At 44.5% G+C, this 22,472-nt stretch overlaps 1 protein-coding gene across 1 annotated transcript in view; it reads right to left on the bottom strand.

Moving 5' to 3' along the window:
• Positions 1 to 22,472, bottom strand: part of pard3aa (par-3 family cell polarity regulator alpha, a) — a 281,009-nt gene that overhangs the window by 230,167 nt on the left and 28,370 nt on the right. The window contains exon 2 of the mRNA XM_068747703.1: positions 19,922 to 20,023. Coding sequence (XP_068603804.1) covers positions 19,922 to 20,023 — 102 coding nt within the window. The remainder of the gene's footprint in view (positions 1 to 19,921; positions 20,024 to 22,472) is intronic.

Raw genomic sequence — 22,472 nt, 5'->3', positions numbered from 1 at the left:
ATTCGCACAGATTAATACACCATTATTATACCCAACACATATTGACAGTTAAATGCTCCAATGTTTCTCAGCAGTAGTGTGCCTTACATTTTATTGAAGCGATTGAGCATAGGCAGTGGCCACGGTGGCTCTGAGTGGGGTAAAGGATGATGCCTAAGTGGTCACAGATGCCGCCTATAGTCTATCTGAGCGTCCTTTATCGAATCAGCCAGACAGTTCAAGAGTCTGGAGCTGGTTTGCACAGGTCAGTGCTCGTGCCTGCCCTCCAGCCACAAGGCCTCTGAGCCACCTGCAGCTGGCGAACACAAGCTAAACCTCTGTGCGTGTGTGTGTGTGTGTCAGACTCAGCGACAGATGGATTTTCGGAAAAAAAGTACTAACCAGACACATACAAGGGCCTACATACATTTTGAACACAAAATGTGTGTGTGTGTGTGTGTGGGGGGGGGGGGGGGGGGGGGGGGTACACCACGGATGAGAAACCAGCTCCCGGTGCAGAAGCTAAAATTACAATTTTATATTAAAAAATCTTTATGTTATAGTCGGATTCACTTAGCGCAGTGCTTGCTATTGCAAGAAATATATGGTTTCTTGATTCCAATTATTGTCCATATTTCTCCATATAACAGTTCAAGAGGCTGATTATTTCGCATCTTCCTGTAAAAACACTTGAATGGCAGAAGAATCCGTATTTCAACCTTCATGCCCAATTGGAGAAAGAAAGGCTGCTGAGCTCTATGTGACGAATACTGGAGCAAAACAACCCATTTGTGTCCACAGCAGTGTAAACACAAGACAGGTGTTTGACGGCTCCAGTCTCCAGCAGCGATGGAGACATCAGGGCTCACATTTTTTGGGCCCAGCTATTTATTCCTATAGTGTCTGAACTATTTCCACAATGCGAGATCGTTCAGCCGTCAAGTCTGCATCTAGTCCGTTCCGGTGTCATGACTGAGTTGTACATTCTCATATCAGTACAACATCTCACAAACTCGTGTGTGTCTTCAGAGCTGCATGGGTTCTAATTGTCGGAGGAAATGCATATCAACTGCCTCAGGGCCGAAGGGTAACGGGCTCATGCCCAGTAAGGCCCTGTTATAAAATTGTAGACATATAACAAGAGATCAACTATCAGCTTAAAAACATTCGTTCTCACACTTGTCCTTCCTGACGTTATCTCAGAGCTGATCAAACATCGACTGATATATAATGTCAGCCGTGTGATCAAACAGCCCGACTCTAGCAGGCTCCTACCTACGCAGCCTCCCTCAGCTAATAAACAGTAACAGCCTGCGTCCCGACACGTCTCCGAGCCTCTCTCCGTGTCGGCGTGGCGATGAGGACGAAACCAGCAGAGCCAGCAGAAAGAAGTGGCGTCCGGTGTGGCCTGGTAATTCCTGTTAATTGGTTTAACGTGGGGATGGACGTAAGAAGGATGAGGGGGGGGGGGGGGGGGGGGGGCAGAATAAGGATAGAGTTCTCCCCTACAAACCCCCTCTCTGGGCTTGGTTGATGTGATAAGGTGTGTTATCACGGCTCTCTATCAGTCACATGAGCTCATGTCGAAGTGGAGGGAGGGGAAGTTAACAAGGCCGGGCGCCAAGAACATAAGCAGTCTGGTAAACAAGCGTCGGCTCGCGCAAACACAAACATGCATGCAAAAAGGTGAATGCAGACGTGCACATTCAACAACACGTACATGATAATAAAATCAAGGTATGGAAAGGGGAGGAAATACAGACACACACACACACACACTGGTAATGCACAGCCTGATGGGAGCTGCTCCCTCAGATAAGACTGGCGGCCCGAGGGCCATTTACAGCCATTTGGTTGCATTGTGAGCCTCCTATCAGTGGCTGTGTGGGCAGAAAGGCGAGGTATGGACTATTCCCCATTCAGCTCCATGTCAACACCCTGGCCATGACCTCATCAGGAACCTCTGGACATCTAAACAGGGCTGTAGAGGAACGGCCCTCAGAGACGCTCGGCTATAGAGCAAAGACTCCAGAGTGAAATATGCACAAGAATATCTGGAACACAGGAAGGAGGCTGAGATCTAGAAGTAACACACAGGAATTCCATGGTATTTGTTGTTGCAGACGTGACGTCAGGGCAGCACGGTGGCGCAGTGGATAGAACTGTTGCCTCCCAGCAAGAAGGTCCTTGGTTCAATTCCACCTGGGGTATTTCTGTGTGGAGTTTCTATGTTCTCCTCATGCCTGCGTGGGTTCTCTACGGGTTCCTCCCACCTCCAAAGATTATGCATCTTAAATGAACTGGTCACTCTAAATTGACCATGGTTATGACTGTGAGCGTGAATGGGTATTTGTTTCTCTATGTGGCTCTGCGATAAACTGGCGACTTGTCCAGAGTTAGCTGGTATAGTGTCCGGCGTTGTTTTACAGAATCGGACACCTTCTCTGTGGAGTGCTTCCATGTCATTTGACAGAAGGGCCAATTTAGAGCAGACGCTCTAAATTGGCCCTTTGACCTCCCATTTCACGGCAGGTCAAAGACACGTTCGACTGGACACTTATTTCTGAGTAACTCTGGTAAGTAAGCAAAGCAACCACCGACACTGGCAGGTCCGCTATTTAGCTTTACGACTACTCCAATACAAGGGATCAGCCGTAAAATTCACCCTCACGCAAAAGAGCCCCACAATAAGCTTCTTGTAGAGGGGCAATAAAAGCCAAGCTTCCCCTGGGCAGAAGACTACTGCTGCTCCATTTGTCGATTTATGTCCAAGCTTGTCTCATTTCGGCAACGGGGGGTCTTTTTATAACAAAGTCATCTAGAGAATTGAAGTCCATCATGAAATCAGTCGCTGTAAAACAAATTGGCAGGATGATCTGTAAATAGACATGTCCACTGGCTTTGCAAAGGACTGACTATAAAACATCCTTTTATACTCCCCATTGTTTTGTTTTTTTTGTTCATATCTGAATGAAAGCTGCATGTTTCACAGTAGCTGAGGCTTTTCTTGAACAGGTGGAACAGTGGCACTTTGGTTCTCGTACGACTCAGTCAAAAAACGTTCCTTTTTTTCTGGCAAAGAAAAGACGAAAGCATTGAGCAACAACTGTTGACTTGAAGAAGGAAATAATCTGCAAATATGAAAATGGCATCCGTGTCTCGGATCTTGCCTCGCGGTACGGTATGGTGAAATCAACGATGTCGACTTTTCTTAAGGAAACCGAAAAGAGAAAGAGAAGGAATAAAAACCCAAAAGGACAGTTTCCCAGTCATGATATGGAGGAGGATTCCTTTCAAAGGAATAACCTTTCCCTCCCTCCCAATGCCAAAACGGTATGTAAATGATACAGAATTGTGTTAAATGTACTTTTATTATGCTTTTGTTTTTCATGCTATTTACACTTTAATGTGTTCTCTGTTGTTTAGATACACGTAGTTACATATTAATATAACTGTAGACATGTAAACGGGCGTTTATCTGGTGCGTGGGAACAGATAATCTAGTTTCCATTATTTCTTATGGGAAATATAGTTTCGGTTTTCAAACAAATCGAGCAAGTTATGTTCGAGAACCGAGGTTCCGCTGCATCTACACAACAGAAAATAAAGACACAATGACATACAGCCTGCAGTTAGCCTGGTATGGCAAGTGAGCAAGAGGTCAACATGAACCATTACACTGATCAAATTATACCAAGCCCGATTGGGTTTAACAGTCCAAGATGAGCCACGCAACAAATCACTAATGTAATTAGAACAAGGCAAACTATTATGGATCCGTCGTCAGACTGCCCTCAATGGTAATTGCTTTAAAAATACAAACCTGAGGATCATCTTAACACATATGACGTATGGCCGCTCTGACACAGACAGGGGTGTCTGACTGGTGCTGATACAGCATAACTTGCCTTCAGTCAGGGTTATGTGACAGCACATTGCCCTTACTGACAGAGTGTAGGTCTTCTCCATACTAAATCCTGCTTTGAAGAGTCTTTAAATGATCTCGACACTGCCTATGAACATCTCTGCTCTTCAAAGTTCATCATTCTGGAATCCCTGGCTTCCCTTGAACGGGTTTCTTCCGACTCTTACAACCAGCTTCTCGTTCATCTTTAGGTTTTTAGCTGGGATGAGAGACGGCGGTGATGACTGCTCGAGTTCATCAACAGGGGTATAAGCCCCGAACGTTTACCGGCGCTGGCCGTTGCGCCGTCGATGCATAAGCTCTCGGAGCTGAGTCGTATCGCCGATGAGCGATGCTTCAAAAGATGAGCGCTGGGAAGGGAGAGGCAGAAGACTTGGGGAGCTTTAAAGTACTGGAGATGTGGGCAAGTTTTCTAAAGTACATCAGGCGGAGATTACTTTAAAAAAGGGATGAGCTGAAGGACGAATGTGCAAACCATCTGCATGACTGATGAAAGCTATTGCCCCTCCCCCCCAGCCCCACCCACCATCCATGTCTTCTAAAAGACTACGAACGCGATTCATTCGTAAAGGAAGTGCAGTCCTCTGTGGCTCTTTCAATAAGTTGGGGAGTAATCGAGTGAAACACATTAGCTCCAAAAACTTTGAGAGTTTGAAAATGCAACAGCGGAATTTGTCTGATATACACCCCATAGAAGACACATACGCCGGTCCCGTGTGGGGAAATATCAGATTTATGTGTATACTCGACACAAACGGTTCAAGGGGGGGCTCTGTGAGTGTGTGTTGTGTCTCCCCGCTGTCATATATGTTTTTTGACTGTGTTGCTGCTGCAGCTATGAAGCGGGTTGAATCACATGCTGTACAGACTGAATGTCCCCGTAGAGACTAGGCATAATGTAAAGTATAACAGCAGCACCGCCAATAGACAAAAGGAATCCATTTGGAGCCATTTCACGCATGATGTAAGGCACCTCGCTTAGGAAGGAGGAGGAGGAGGAAGACAGTGGATAATAAATGGGACAATCTCCCCTCTATCTACCTCTGGAGAAAGACAGTTTACCCCACTGTTTTCACAGCAAGGTGACGACAGGAGAGAGGGGGCGAAGACTGGGATCGGTTATTTGTGATGAAGAAAGGAACCGACAATGCCAGCATTTGAGGCAAATTCCACTTCCCAATTTCCAGACAAGTTCACTGAAAGTCTGCAGCTTTGCATCTATATAATTGTTACCTCCACGCACAAATCTGTGTGAAGCATGACCAAGCCTGGAAAAGGGGGATGGAGCAGATGAGTTTTAAGTTGGTCCTACTGTGAGAAGTGCCTCAGCTTCTTGAAGAGTCTATGAACATCCACAAAAGGACGACGTTCTCACGATACGGAGGGTCGGTGTCGGACGCCTCAGATCCACAATGTGCGTCTGAACACACAGAAATTCTTTAGCTCAGAGGGAATGTGATTATTCCTCTTTTATAGGGAAGCTCAGGACATAGTTTGGTCAAACCAATGACTGACTGCGTTGCGTCATGTATCTCATTTTTTGGGATGCATCAGCAAAATGCTTGGCAACTTCCGTCTACATATGATGTAAAGATGTCCTCGGCCAAACGGCTACCACCCATTAAATAATCACTAGATTCCCTTTTAATGTGGATGATGTTTCTGTGAGAGACTTGGCAAACATGCAACAGAAGGTTTCCCTGCTGTCCCGATGATGCTGTCAACGCCCAACAATGGCACCACAGTGCCCCCTGTTGGAGCTGGATGGGAGTATCATCCGAGGGCAGCTTCGTTCGCGCCCGTCACCTAGGGGATTATTCTGGGAACCCGGAGCGGATTTTACTTGTTATTTTGATGGATGTCATTTTTGAAATGAGAATCTGCATGGAATAAATTTACACAAATGCTTTGTCAGCCATTTGTTCCATTGGATGGAGGTGTATACCTCTTTCTTTCAGGGAGTTTCTTATGGTTACACAACACCTTAAGAGAACATACTTTTTTTTGCATCTATTGATTCCCGGTAATTGGACAGATTAAATCCATCATTTGAGCTTTTATTTGTTACTTAAACTCCTATAATATTACAAAGTTATTGAGCAGAAATTGTGTGAGCATGTTCCATGTTAAGCTGACAGAAGGTATGACAGCGTTTGTTTGCATGAAACCCACGATGACTTGACTTCTAGAGAACGAACTGGCAGTTCCGTGCAGCGGAGGCTTTCACATGTTGCACTAGTGACACCTACTGCATGTCAATGCAAGGCAAAGGCCTGGGAAGGAGCTGCTTAGAACGCTGGAAGAGAAACAATATATATATATATATATATATATCTTCACATTGTTTTATTATTTTATGGTTCTTGCTCTTAAACTGGGTACCTCGTCTCCTCAGTGTCCCTTGACCCCACTGATGCTTTTAAAAATGTATTTTAACTTCACCTACCTACATTGTGTTTACTTACTGTTTTGGATCCTTGATTCTGTACTTTTGTTTGTCTGCGAAAGCACTTTGTGAATTTTATTTCTTGAAATGTGCTATAAAAATAAAGGGTATTATATATATTTTTTTTTTATTATTTTTTTTTTTTAATGCAAATAAAAAATAAAATAGTTTTTTTATTAGTTTGGTTTCAATGAAGTGATTTTAATTCATTAATTGTTTGAACTAATACAGTTAAATAGTGATTAATTGCAACTAAATGATGACACTGTAGAAATCAAGGGTTGGTGCGAAATGTTCGCCGTTTCCAGGGGAGAGGGATCTAACATCTGACGTGTTTCTTTTTAGCTACACGCTAGTCGTTCGTGAGGTTGACAAAACATTGTGACACACTGCAATTTGCGATAAATTAAATTCAGCTGAGGACAAAGGCTGCCATCACAAATAAAAATGAGAGCTTGAATGGACCGATGGGATGAAGAAAACAGAAAAACAAAGTTATTATCTTTCGAACTTCTTTCATTTCTCCGTGCGTGTCTTTCTTTTTTAAATAACCTCAGAAGCGTCCCAAGCAACGCAATTATGACAGGTAATTACAAACGGAAATGGGAAATGGGTGGAATCTTTTGAATGCATTAGATGTTTGAGACAGTTTTTGACAGTTTTAATTATTGGTCATTGACGGTTAGAAAGGAGATAAGACTAGCGAGGGCCAGACTAAATCCAGATGTCAGTCCTGGCCAGGGACAACCCTGCTCGTCTATCTGCGACTTGCTTAACAGAATTAGCCTGATCGTATTCCTCTTTAACTTGCGTAGGACACGGCCGCCAGGGGAAATGGTTCGGAATCCACTTTGCTATTTAAACACATTCTGCCCCCCGTGAGTAATCTGTGACTGAAATGTTGCCCTGCAGTAAAACTCATTTCCGTCGCCACATCAGAAAATATTAACACAGGCTCCAGAATTAACTGTCACAGTGATTTTTTTTTGTCAAACTTAAGGGAGGGCCTTAAAAGGAATCGGCGGCGGGCAGAGTAGCCGAAACTGTTCAAAAGAAAAGACTCAAGAAGATGTAAATCTGTCAGAATCCCCCCCCCCGGGACCTTTATTCCAATCCAAATGGTGGATTCCTCGGACATATGTCGCCAAAATAGTTTGTTCGCTTTAGCCATTAGGAATTATTCATTTGGAATGATGTATCGAATTGTTCTATGGCAAGGTGAATCTTTTTTTATTCTCCTCCACACGTAAAATGTACTTACAATGGCTACTCATGTGGAAAGTAATGGGAGTAATTCAAGAATGCCACTCCCTTCTTACTGTCAGCCAACTGTGCTAACTGCTACGCCACAATACAGCCCCCGCCCCTTTCATAATATATTACCCATGAACTTATTCATCATAAGACACACATGGAGACCCTTGGAGGTAATAGAGATGTTTCTTTCAAGCCTCCTCTGAGGTAATAGTTGAATAAAATATTTGCATGTGTTGCTGATGGAGCAATACATTTCTAGGAAAACACGACGAGCGAGTAAACAGACAACGCACATGTCAATGTCACAAACACACGTATATTCCACTCGCATGCGTCTCCCTTAAATTGTGATGCATTGTATAGTTGTTGTCGCGAAAGTCAAGCATCCATATGCAGGGGGAGGGGGCTGGGGGGCGGGGTAAATGAAGTGGGCTGAAACAAATACAGAGAAAAGGTATCTTCAGGTTGTCGGTGATGAGAACGTGTTCAAAGAGCCACAAAGCTGCTGCATCTGTTGAAGGGTTGTTTTTTTCTGTCATGAATTTTTAACGCCCCGTCCGTGCAGGCAGCCGCAGCTATCACCATTTCACCTATGAAAAAGGAATAACTCCAAAGTACCTCTTTATATATATATATATATATATATATATATGAGAGAGAGGGAGAGAGAGAGAAAAGAGGGGTGTACACACACTGTTTAAACGGGAAGTGGAAAAGAAAATCTGCATTAATGAATTCTTCATTCCGTTCCATCCCAATACAGAAATCCTCAACAAATTAGAACCTATGCGTTTTCCTAATTGTTCCTCCATGATGGATTCTTGGCAGCATTGTGAGGTTTACCCAAAATGTTCAAACTCAACGACGAAGGATGTCCCGATCTGATCTCATGATCGGAATCACGAGCTTGAGGACTCGATCGGAAAACTGACGTTACCTCCCAATCAGGACTCGGATATATATGGATAGTTATTGTATTACTTTTTATCATATCTGGAGTTACGCTGTGGCGCAGAGTGAGACTTCTCTACTCCAAACAGAAACAGCAGCACGTGCGGCGTGTCGTCACTTCCTGTGACCCTATTGGTTGAATGCTGGCTAAGCAGGGAAGCAGCTTGAAGCGAGTCACGTGAGTACCGGTATGTCTGCGGTGTGGACGTATTCTGAAGTGGATGACAAAAACGTGGCGATTGAGGTGCTGTTCATTTTATTTTAAATATTCCTATTTAATATTTCCTGTTGCAAAGTCCAAAGTGAAAAAAAGTATTTTATTTATTACGTGGATGTTCAAGCTACACCACAGAAGTGCTCTGTTTACGAGTTAAATGCTGAAATAAGATGAATAGAATGAAAATATAATGGACAACCTATATAATGGAAATATAATGGACAACCTATAATGGACAACCTCGTCTTTAATTTATTTTTTTATGTATTAAAGAAGTATCGGATCGGTTCAAAATCAATTGACCCGGACCTGATCGGGACATCCCTACGCAAGACTCCACGACCTTCCTGCTGCATTGAGGACAAGCGCTAAAACAGGAGCTATGATTGGGAACAACAACACCTGACTTGTAAATAATCCTATCATCACTTCCGTCTTCATGCGGCTTCAACCTAAAGTCCAGCGGTGGAGACGAGAAGCTGAGCTTTCAGTCACGTAACTCGCGTCTCGCTTTTAACCACCGACACATAATATAACAGTCCACAGGGTGACATTCTGCAGATCAGCTGCACGGTTCTCTCTTGTGGTAAACGAGGGTGTGTGTGTGTGTGTGTGTGTTGTTGTTGTGATCCACAAGCCACACAACACAGACATCCAGTATAGTGACCTACATGCTGCACAGAGGCCTGTCTGGGTGGCGTGTAGGAGTTCATTGGTCGGTGAATTGGGGCTTTTAACAGTGTAATGGCTGTCAGACAAGAAAGCCAGGGCGAGTTACTGACTGGAGACACACCACTCTCCTGTCCTCACAGACACGTGCACTAATGCATGGAAACACAACAGCGCTTCAGGCAAAAACATAGCAATAATATCACAAACCGTCAGTGTGTGTGTGTGTGTGTGTGTGTGTGTGTGTGTGTGTGCTGATGGATGAGTGTCTTCGGAGATAAATGGGTGCCTATTATTTGTGCCTTTTATGGGGAAAACTCCCTGCTGACTTCTGAATGGGAATAGCATGCAGCCATCCTACACACACACACACACACACACACACACACACACACACAGCGAGCGATGACTGAGGGGCCCTGGGCTGTGGCACATCTGTTGTAGAGGAGATATAAGACACGGGGACTTAAGATTCTCAGTGTAATGCCACACAAAGGGAGTAGGCAGCCCCGGCGGTGGAGGGGGTCTAATGACAACTTTACCTCAAAGAATCCCTTCTGGAAAGAAAGCCATGGCTGCACGCAGACACACGCCCTCTCAAATTGGCCCGCTGACCTTCAGACCACCTCTAGAATACTTCTGCCTCGATAATACATACAGCTTTTAACATTCTTGGCTTCTAGGACAAGATTTTGCAAATGCATGACAAGGAAAACTCAAAGCAAGTGAATCTGAGACTTATTTATTCTATTTGTATATGTTTTATGATTAAATATCTAAATATATTCGGATATCTTATCACAATGAAGTATTCTAACATTGTTTTGATCATTTTCCGCCACATCAAGATGATTAAAAGCAAAAGGCATTCCATTCTTGGGCTGCAGAGGGTGATTTATTTCTAGTGACTGGTCAACATGAATCTTCATTTTCTAGATCGGCAATTAGCAACGAAACCTCTGCCGTCTCAAATGTCTCAGTCTAACCCCAAAACCGAAGGAATTGACTTCACCTCCACGTGACATGAACAAAGGGGTACAAAAAATGGACAAAAAGCATTTAGTATTTAACGAGTGAACTTATTTCCTGTCGGTTTTACACATTGGTTCTATTCATCTTCCAGATACATCGCATTTGCAGCCGTTGTAGGAGGGTCAGAGATCTAGAAGCAACGGATAAGTCGATATGCTGTTCTCAAAAAGGTTTGGGAATATGTGTATTACACCCCCCCCAAAAAAAAATCATATGTATTAAATACTTGAGTAATGTCAAAAACATAAAGAACACAACAGTTATTAGCCGGTTTGACAATAAGGATTCTTTAGTCCCGAGTGACCAATCGCATCGGCCAGCAGCTGCAATGCAGCATGTTTGCAAGCCTCTGATGCTTTAGTCCAGCGGGAGATCATCTGGAGCGGCCGTTACTCTTTCCTGGGGGGGGGAGAGTGGCAATGAGCACAGCCACCATGTTAGAGGGGATTCTGCTCTCTTACTGCTGCAATATGCCCATCTAAAGCCCTCCAAACCGGGCTTAGCTCCCCGGCCCTGGCGCCTCCTCCCTCGCTCCCCGCGCCAGAGCCGAGTTCAGCTCGGTACGACGCCAGCCCACAACGCCAGACTCAGTCTCGCTCGTGGCAGAGCCCGCTATCCACTTGAAGCCCTTCTTCCCTTCTTCCTCCATTGTGTCCTTCCTTCCTGTCCTTGAAAATCTCACACAATTTTGTTTCCTTTCCTTCTCCTTAGCTTCTTTGTTCTTCTTTTATTTCTATTTCCCCCATTTATTCAATTGAACATGACAAAATACGTGTGCGCCCAAAGATTCATAGCTAAACCCATTCAACTGTAAGCAATTGCACCAAACTATATTAAATGCAATATTAAAAACCCCATGCATGGCTCACAATCCAATTGGCCCAGTGTGCATCATAACCCTTGCAATAAAAATAAAAAAAGGAAGCCAGTTTAAAAACACAGCCTCGTCTCCCAAAGTCAATTTCAGAGGCAATTTTCAGACACAACCTTGAAGTGACTTTGGATCAGTGGGGGTAATTATATATGGGTTCTGAGGAGTAGTCAAGTGTTGAAAAGCAGCCGCTCATGGTCTGGAGACTCTTGAGACAAAAGCTACAGAGGGATACTTGTCATGCAGAAGAGGCACTCGCTCGGTTTAACAAAGAGCTAAGAGGCAGACGGAGAAGCAGGTCTATATTCAAAAGAGACAGCAATTCATGCTAGATTGGATTTTTCTCGTTTTTAAATTGCCCTCTCTTTTGAGCCAGCTTTGACTTTGTGTAAGTCATTTCCTCGTAAGCAATTTCACTTTTTGAAGAGAAGAAGACATGAATGTGAAAGCCGTTTGACTTCCTTCTGAAATGAGACCAACTCACTCACCGACAACACGGTAGTAATTATAGTTCCAACATTGGGAAGCGGGCATCGTGTCTGTGTCTGGTGCCAGCGGGCGGCCCTTCTGGGTGCACCACTTCACATATGGACAACAGAGGGGGGGGGGTCATTTGTTATCTTAGCGCTCTAGATACACCCCCCTCTGGGGGTCTTTAGGAAGGCGGCAGGAGTCTCTATCCGTCACCTCGGTTTAGGGCTACTTCTCGTGGCGGCTGACCCAAATTGTCCGCCTGGGGGGTGCGGCCAGGCCCTCCGCAGGACTCCACCATTGCAGATAACAGGCTTGTTTGGCAGAGCACCCAGACAGTGGAACCAAAGCCGCTCTGACAGCTGTCAGCCAGGACCAATGTCCTCCTGCATGACATGCACAATACCAGGAGGAAAGCGTGTGTGTGTGTGTGTGTGTGTGTAGGATTGTTTTTCCCACACACACAGGTGTGTGAACGAGTGTGTGTTGCATTGGCAGCGCCTCTCCACAGCTCTGTACAAACATCCCAGCATTTCCAGACAGCACTCCGGCAAGCCAACGCCGTGTCAGGAACAATTTGGCACATTTGCAGAAATCTCCTTATAAAGGGGAGCCGTCACGGAGGGGGGGGGGGGGGCACGGTGAAAGACACTTGTCTTGATGGCACCACCTGATTTCACCCACTTTACAGAGAGCCACAGCTGAAAGCGTCGAGAGAGTTTAGTCAACAAGCTGGTCATCGGCCGTGGCTCAGCAGGCCCCAAAGGTCGAAGGTGACCTTAGTTTCACATCACCCCCCCCCCCCCCCCAACTCTTTTAACACAAGAGCGGAGGCTGGCGTTTCAGCTTCCAGAAATACAACGAGGGATTTCTCCACCGCGGCAAAAAAGAAATGCGGCACTCATCAGCTTGCACAGGTAGTTCAAAAACTCACAACCTAATAAACAAGCAACAACCGCCAATAAATCCAAACACCCTGGAGCAAAATGAAAAAACAAAGCGCTTGCTTCCTACCGCCCACCGTGTCTCCGAGCAGCGCAGTGGAGGTCAGGAAAAAAAACATTCCACGACCACAGTGGGTCTTTCAGGACGCAGGAGCTGACTCTGGTCCTTTACAGGCTAATTACAGCCGACTATCAGGATGTATTGTGTGGGCATGCGTGTCCGTCTGGATGGGACTCCTGCGTCTGTACTCTCAGGTGAATTTCCTCATCGTGCATTGTCTCTATGCAGGGCGAAGGCATTTACACTGTCCGAGCAGAAACTCAAAGGCGTGTCTGAATGAGAGCATCCGTCTGAGGAAGTGTCTCTGAATTTATTATTGGATATTAGACCGAGTGGCAATAAAGCAAACATCCAATTACCTGAATGTGTTCACCAGCAGTAGCTGTTCGTAAACACTGTTGCCCAGAGATTCAAACGCTCAAATGTCAGCAGAGTTAACATTATCAATTAGTTTGATCTAAAAAAAAAAAAAAAAGAGTGGAGCTCAATATAATAGATATTTGAGATCAAATTAGGTCTCATCAAGACAAAAAAAAAAGACAGACATCAGATAATCCATACCAGCTAGAAATCTACTGGATACTCTGGCCACTAGAGGGCAGCATGACCAGTAGAGTGCGGCACCTGCAAAATACATCGTAGGTACTTTAAATTATATTCCACAGTTCTATAATATTAAGTATGACAAGAATGCTGTTTATGATAGAAGAGAAGAGAGTAGAATGAATGCATTGCATGTCTGGGAAATGATGGTGAGAGGCAGACAAAATAGTCTTCAATCTATGCCAAAAGAGGCTAAATTACCTCGTGGAAAAAAGCTACACACAAACACAGACACACACAAACACAGACACACAGCGCAGACACAGGCGGGGTAATTATTCTTTGATTTCCCGTGGCAGTGTTCTGGTATCAGGGGGCGGCTGCTGGGACCCTTGCCTTATCGCCTTGGCTAATTTCACTCACGGCTTGATCGCCAACCAGTGCAGGTGCCCAGTTGGCACCCCGCTGCTGTTGCCATGGCAATGCCAACTTCAGGGGCCAGGAAAATGCCAATTGTCCAAGGAGCTGCAGCACAGTGAGGCACGGATGTGACGGTCATGAGAAGCAGCCTGAATTAGCACAAGTGAAGGATGCGGTTGCAAAAGAGGTCGTTCATTTGTTCTCTTTTGTCTTTCACAAAATTATGATGAAATAAAACTAGCATCAAGTCCAGAAAAAAATAAAGCTGCACACTGAGATCCTTTGAGGCAGACAGTCAACTAATACTAAAACTTGAGCTCGAGTGCCTCCTTGTGGCTCATTCGTCTAACTGCATCGTCTGAGGAAAAAGCCACCTGCAGTAAAACTGCTGCTTCAGCTTCTTCTGTTGGGGAGGGGCTCGATGACTCCTGGGGAGGAGCGCCTCCCTTACTTGAATTCAAAGAACAGGCTTGGGTTGGACTTGTCTCTGCTGATCAGAGACATTGCTAACACCGAGAGACAGAATCAGATTCACTTATAATGTAATCAAGGTCAGTTTAGATGAAATCTTTAGATGGCTGAGGCTTTGCCAAGATTTAAGGGATGCAAAAACAGTGCAGTGCAAAGACTGGACCATCACCATGAGAAGAGAAAAAGTTCTGTAATGCAATTTGTATGTTTACGATCGGGCTCACTAAAGTCATTGGAAAGTATTTTGGCCCTCAGAGAATCTTCAGCATCAGCATCTCGCTTTGAGGTTGAAGGAATATACTGCAGAGCGCCTGCTAAACAGCTTTGTGCTGGGCATGTCCTCTGCCCCCCCCCCCCCACACACACACACACACACACACACACACACACACACACACACCACCACCAAAAGAGATAAAATGGAAATATAAATGAATTCCACTCGTCAACAAATGTCTCTGAAAGCCATCATTTCATTCAAAAGACTTAATTACAGGAAACAAGCTTTCTTCTCCGTCAGACAATTATTTTGTTTCGAGAAACCAAAACCGTCTGAAGGAACCGTTTGAAATCGCTAATGCTTCCAGCTCAATTTCCCCAACAATAACTATTAAAATGTCATCTCATTTCATCTAATTGGCCACGTCACATCGCATTTCGCTCCTTTATGAACTCATTCCAGCAGATTTGTGGTGTGAATTTCGTACCTAAGGCCGTCGACTAACCAGCAGTCATTTTTAATGGCCACATTGCCATCTGCTGAATAGATGAGGTGTCTATATCGCAGTCATTTCCAGTAATTGCATCAGGTTTTTTTTTTTTTTTTCCATGCTAAATGATCTTTGAAGGCTAACCTAAAGGCTCCTGAGCCACATAAAAACCTAACGGCTCCTTCTTAGACACTCGTAGCGGACAAAATGAGGCACAGATGACAGAGCAGTGCTGAAACAAGGCAGTTCTGCATTATGAAACTGTGTATTACGTACCAGCAGGGCATCTGGAGCTGTGCATATCAACACACAGATGAGAAATCAGTCTCTACTTCTTTTGAAAGTTGTGTCTTTCTTGGGTTTTGGGGTTGTTAGTCTGTGCAGGAGAATTCTTTCATCAGTCATTAGACAGTGATCCCAACCTGGGAACCGAGTTGTGGAATAAATAAAGTGTCACACACTTCCAATCCAAGCCAAGTCCCTAATCTGTGCTCTTCTGGTCAAGGATCCGATGTACCGCCTGGGAACAGGTTAGTAACAGCTAAAGGTGGCCAGGTGGATTAAAGCAGTATGACACAGATAAACTACTGCAGGGAGATTTGGTCAGGGTTTAGGACAGGCCCAAGCGTTGCTGATGTACAAACCGCATCTAAGCTTATATGACTGTTTTAGTGGTTTTCCAGGGGGAGCCGTTGATGTTAGGAGGCATCCATTTTTCTCCATTCAGTATGAGAAGGACGAGCCTCGAGCGGATGTGCCGTCATACGTTGACTGCTGGACTGAGTCGTCAGTCAACGTCGCCAGCAGAAAGAACAGCAGCAGGAGTTTGTGCGTTGAGGAGGCCGTCAGCAACTCAGTGAAGGTTGATCACGCACGAAACAACAGCGACTCCCAAAACCAAATACCAGGCACACAAAGTACAAAGCGCAGTGGGAGGAGGAGGCACAGGAGGAGGGGGCACAGGAGGGGAGAAGGAAGCACATGAAGACGATGAGTGTGTGTGGGGGGGGGGGGGGCAGGAGGAGAGGCACGGGAGGAGCGGGAAGATGACAAGAAACAAAACATGAAAATGCTTTGTTTCTTTATTTTTATGTTTCTTATGTTGTTTTTTTTATGTTTCTTGCCCTTTTGTATGTAAAAGTGCAAAAAAAAAAAAAAATGTGTATTTTCTTACTTGTATTGTTTAAAATAATTTATCGTTATCAGTCAAATAAACGATAACAGATAAATCAAATGTCTGAGTCTCGTGATCAAGCAAACAAAAGTTTAGACAACACGGATCTGACAGGTTTCGGCGAGAGTCCGGAGGATTTAGTTGTGAGTAAATTCCCACAGATGCTGGACAAGTCAAACTGAGCTTTAGCATTAGAATGACATTTTCTCCTGTCATTGCTAATTTACTAATCCCAGTTTGACCACACCACATGTCATTAAGCCACAGACAATTTGTCGAAGGAGACAAAGTTAAAACACCAACTTTGATATAAATCACACCGACATCTCAGCACTCATGATGCAAACATTTTACTGTACTGCAGACAACAAAACATTGTGGGGAGTCAATTGTTCATGACATCAAACCTGTCTCTGGTCAGAAACTTAATTCCGATTATATATTAATTTAATTATCTCTGTATAAATCTACTATACTTAAAGTAAGTTGTTTTTTTGCTGATCCTTTAAATTAAGAATTTATGCAGAATTTGTATTTGTAGGATACGATGACAACTGCAATATATTACATGTACTTAAAAAGGGGTATGTTCGCAACTCCATAAGATTTTATACTGGCAGAAAGCAGTGCAACATTCTATAAAACAACTGCATATATAATAATTATACAACACACACACACACACATTACACAGATATATATGCCAATGGAAAGGATTCTTCCAGCCAATCAGGCACAAGCTGAGGAGTCCAAAGGCTCATAAAGGCAACAAAAATCCACTACAACACTCCTCTTACTACTACTACTAGAAAACCCATATAATATAACTACAAATTGGGAAAAAGATTATCAGAAACTGAAAGATTATTACAAACTGATGACAAACATTTTTGAGTTAGCTTGCTAAAAGACAGACAGACAGACAGACTCCAGCCAAACCATGTCCTCCTTGGTGGAGGTAATAATGATTACAACAAGATGCAGAACAGCCACCAAGAGAAAAACAAACAAATGCTGACAATCACAAAATGAACAACACGGCAAACCAAAACTTCCTCCATCATCATGTTGAATATGTGCATCTTCCTGCAACTTATGAGGAACGATAGGTTCTCCTGCGTGTCTGTGTCCAGCACTGCACTCACACATAATCCATTCATGCCTGTCACCACAAATCAACTGTAATCAGGGTTTTATTCATGCTCAGCTGCTGAATAAAAAACACAGCGCAGCAGACGAGGATCTCCGCGGGTCTTCCCAGCCTATAGCATTCAAAGGGGCAAAGCCAATTAGCCAATTAGCTCTCAGATCCGGATTGTGATCCGGATCCGGCCGAAATTAGTCATGGTCATAGACCTTTAAGGAGTACTTATGCGTGTATGTATTTTTTTTCAGATCCATACCGCCATGCGTTTCGAAGAAATTAAGACAAATGTCAAAAAGTGCCCTATCTCGCAATGTTAAAGAATCCTTTAAAAAATTCTAGAATCTGGATCCAGATCCAGATCAACGGCATTCTCGGGGAGGACCGAACCACAGACAGAACCTTGCTTGTGTAAAAATGTCAAGTCGATTGGGTTACTAGTTTTTGAGTTATGCGCGCGGACAGAAAAACAAACAAACAAACAGACAGACAAACGGACCCAATTGCAATACCCTCGCCTCCCCTTCGGCGAGGGTAATAACAACTAGAAAAGCACTCAGAGAGCGCAGACCTCCGCCAAGCAGCTCATTTCCCTCCCGATTGGATTTACACCGTGCACATGGTGATCTGGATCATCACCAAAAGGTTCTAGATTGTTCTTGGTGTCTTTATACACCAAACATGAAAAGTAAAAAATTAATCAGAGTTTATTTATCTGAGGAATATTTTTCTGATTTTTTAATCAATAAATGGGCTTTCAATGATAAAATATATATTGTTTTTCCTGACCTCATTCTGGATTAGATCCAGATGAAATTTGGTGGAGAGATTAGCGATTCCCACCCTACATGAGTGTGACAAACTCCGTAAACATCTATCGGTAATCAACCGAGATATTGAGGAACACATTTTGAAGCTCCATTGACTGTTAACGAAAATGTCAAAGTGATCCAGAATCTCTTCTGGAGCATCACCAAAAATGTCTTCATCGGTTCCTGGTAACAGTCCCAACATTAAGATCCGTCCGTAACATTTTGAGTTATCTTGCTGACAGACAGACGGACCAACGCCAGTGATTACATAAACGTCGCCTCGGTAGAGGTAGCAAGGCCTGGATTCATCTACAGATTCATAATAAGAGCAGCGCTATCACTAAAGGGTTAACGAACAGGTCTGCTTGATTTGTGCTGCTGCCTGGTTATAGTGGATGGACTGGATTTACCAGCAACAGCTACAGCACAATAAGGAAAGCAGTTGCACAATGAGATAATCACGTGTGTGTGTGTGTGTGTGTGTATGTGTGTCCTCCCACACATGCAGTCTGAGCCAACAGCGAACATTGCTTCGTAAGGCCTTGATTAACTGTAGCAAGTACAAATAATCAATATTTGCTTTTAAAACTGACATCGGATATTAATTCTGGACAAATCTGCACCACCGACAGTGATTTAGTCGAGTGGGTACCTTGATTGTTTGGTGTGAGAAAGTCAAAAGTCATCCGTTTAGGTGCAGAGACCCAACCGCTCCAGCAGGGGGAGCAGTTAGCCACAGCATGGGGACAAAAGGAAGAAGGAATGGATGGAAATAGGACTCTTCAATGAGTCTCCTGGAAAATAATTAACTCTTTCATTCATTCTCTCTTTCTCTTTCTCTCTCGTGTGTGAAGCAGCACAGGAAATGAAAGAGGCCCCTCCTATAAAGAGAGATGATAGAAAACAGAGTTTCAGGCAGCAGGTGCAAAACAGCTGCTCTCACCTCTGAGTCCTACCCAATACGTAACCATGACAACCCTTCAGTCATCATAAAGGTGTGTAGATGCACACAAACGGCGTGGGGACAGATGCAGTCACGCAAACCGAACGGCATCGGGAAGCATCAACCCTGCCTGTTAACTTCTCTAAAAGCTCGACTATCAAATTTGGGACTCGAACTTTTCAACGTGTGACAGCAGCAAAAAACGCGCACCGTTTCCAGATTTCACAAGATGGCAGAGGCTCTGCAACATCAGATATGCTGAGAACAGAGTCAGACAGGAATGAAAGATAAGAGTTTCAGCTGAAACCCCCGAGGAATAATTTGCTGATCCTGTTGCCTTTCAGCTGGAATATCTTTAAAGTGATAAAAAAATTCTAGTCATTAAATCACAATGACACCTGTGACGTACAGCATATGCATGTTAAAACATCAAATTATTATTATTCATTTAGTTATTGTAGGTACTTCACTGAGCCGTAACTTCCAGTCAACCATTCAAATGGAATGGAAACACGCACACACACACACACACACACACACACACACCCTGGTGATACACACACCCTCAGACACACATTAGTAACGCTGAATGCGACACGGAAGGTTTCAACCTTCAAACCGCTGATACGAACGCAACGGGGGGGGCGTGCCAGAGCGTTGGAATGATTCCACAGACAACACGGTGATGATCGGTGTGAGTGCAGAAAGGTGCGAGTCAAAACCCCGCGAGGGCCAAAGCTTTATGGACAAGACGGAGACAAAACCGGAGCTATTCTGGGTGAGGAAAATAAGAATAGGTGGCGAAAACAGGAAACGATAGTCCGGGTGAATGAAACCAGGAAACGAGGTGCCGTCCTCGGCTTCCTTGCACCTCGACTCACCCTGTCTTTGTCGTCCACGACGTCACACAGCATGTCGTCCACATCCAAGATGCCTCCGTCGCCATGTTCCAGCCGGTGGACCAGGACCCAGTAGCCGGGCTCCTAGAGGAGAAACAAGCGCATTAGCTATAATGGCATCAAGTTCATGTTGCACCGTGCTGACCTGGGATTTGAGGCTCGGTGTAAGCATGTCGGGGCTGCCAAAGGTATTAGCAATCAGCTGATCTAATCGCCGTGCGGTTCATCGAGCAATCCAGTCAGCAGGAATACAAGGCCCTGACATGGCTGTCGTTTACAAATCATGATAGCGGCTTATGAAATACGTTTAATGCCCTGTCGGATGGCCAAATAAATTAAGCGCATGGCTAAAGCCGCTCCATGTGCTGGAGCAGAATAGAGAATAATATGACATTATCATGCCCCTCACACAGGATCCAGAGACAGATGGTTGCCCTGCTGATGTCGCTGCAAGCATGAGCGATAAAGTCAGAGGTGTGTTTTATTGCTCAGAGCGTTTAAACAACGTGATGATTTTATATTGCACAGCCATTTTTTTAATGATATTCCCGAAAGCCATTCTCGCGAGGACTCGCTCTTTCTTCTTATAAATAAAGTAATCCAGGTTGCACAGATGGGACGCAAAGTAAAACTTAATCGAATGTCCCATAATAAGCAGCACTTATAATGTTCTGTGGAGGGGGGGGGGGGGGGTTGATATTCAGGTTAAATCATGAAAAGCTTCTCATCACAACCAAAAGGCTATGCTTCAGTCCTTGACTGAGCGGGCGCTCGTGTGAAACACATTCTTCCCGTGATCCGTGCACCACCCTGAAATACACTGAACAAAAAACATCAAAGATCCAAGACTTCTTCTATAAACACAACTAAGTAAAGATGGCCACCGGTGAACTAGCAGGTTCCAATCTGTGCCAGCCACCCGGACAGCTGATGCAACAATTGGTTTGCATAACCAAAGGAAAGCGTCTCAGGGAAGCTCATCTGCATTGCTCGTCTGTCCTCACCGGGCTCTTGACCTGTCCATCCACCACCACCACCACCACCACCTCATGCTGCGGCACGATAATGCACGGCCCCCCATGTTGCAAGGATCTGGGCACAATTCCTGAAAGCTGAAAACATCCCAGTTCTTGCATGGCCTGCATACTCCCCGGACATGTCGCCCACTGAGCATGTTTGGGATGCTCTGGATACGACAGCGTGTTCCAGTTCCTGCCAATATCCAGCAACTTCACACAGCCATTGAAGAGTGGACCAACATTCCACCAACTCCACGCGAAAGAGATGTGTTGCACTACGTGAGGCAATCGGTGGTCACAGCAGGTGCGCTTACATGGACACATTCAATCGGATTAAAAGCCTGATCGGAATAAAAATGCTTCACGTACACACCCAAATCGGATTAGTCTGACCCAATCAGGCTCAATCCGATCAAGATTCTATCCCGATCGAGAGGGGTGGTCTATACCGATTGATGATCCGATCAGGGCGCATGAAAACACTTATTCAGACGTTTCGGTACAAGCCGTCCTTACTGCGCATGTCCGTGCCGTCAGCTTTACGAGCTTCTATTATTCCCAGAGGCTAGCTGAAGCAGAGCGAGCGTCAATATCTGAGACAAACACGTTGCCGGAGATATTAAAGGGGGAAAGCAACAGCGTAAATGGGGAAAACGGGTGATAAATGTCTCTTTCCGAGATGAAACTGCACGTGTTGGATTGGCCTTTTATCGTGGCCAGCCTCAAGCACACCTGTGCAATAATCCTGCTGTCTAATCAGCATCTTGATACGCCACACCTGTCAGGTGGGCGGATTATCTCGGCAGAGGAGAAGTGCTCACTAACACCGATTCTAAACAAGTTTGTGAACAAAATTTGAGAGAAAAATGCATTTTGCGTACGCAGAAGAAGTCTTAGATCTTAGATTTCAACTCGTGAAGAATTGGAGAAAAAAACAAAAGTGTTTATACTGTCCCTCCTTCACCCTGTCAGGCTGAGCTGCCTTTTTCGGGTCTGTGGTTTGAATGCCTTCACACAAGGCTCTGGTGCAGCTCAACTCCAACATGGTTCACCAGGCAAATAGTGCAAGGCACGAGGAGAATCGCTGCGGTATTTTTCCTTCCTCCTGGGGTTATTAGAAGGGGAAAAGATGGCAAGTTCATCAGGTTCATTCTCAGAAGGCAAAAAGAGACAACTTTACAGTTGTTCAAAGCCACAAAAATATTTTGACAATAGCACGAGTTTTAAAGAACGATAGTTAAAAGAAATGTAGGGTTGCTTGAGCTTTAAAATTAGTCAAAAATGGATGGAATGATGAGTCAGCCTCTCTTATATTGCTCAAATCAAAGCATGTGCAGGAGTGATGCTTTATCGTAAATAGCACTTCTGATAGAGAAAAGAACATTTCGAACCAACAACAGACTCTCAGAGAATAACAATGGGATCACTGTTTCATCTCAGTATCGGAGGCAGGAGAGATCACGTCACCATATCCATGATGAGCCATCGGTATGAATCACATAAACCTGGGGGGG

Source organism: Brachionichthys hirsutus, chromosome 14, assembly GCF_040956055.1.
Source record: "Brachionichthys hirsutus isolate HB-005 chromosome 14, CSIRO-AGI_Bhir_v1, whole genome shotgun sequence".
In the NCBI taxonomy this organism is placed as follows: Eukaryota; Metazoa; Chordata; class Actinopteri; order Lophiiformes; family Brachionichthyidae; genus Brachionichthys; species Brachionichthys hirsutus.
This window is presented reverse-complemented; position numbering and strand designations above follow the sequence as displayed.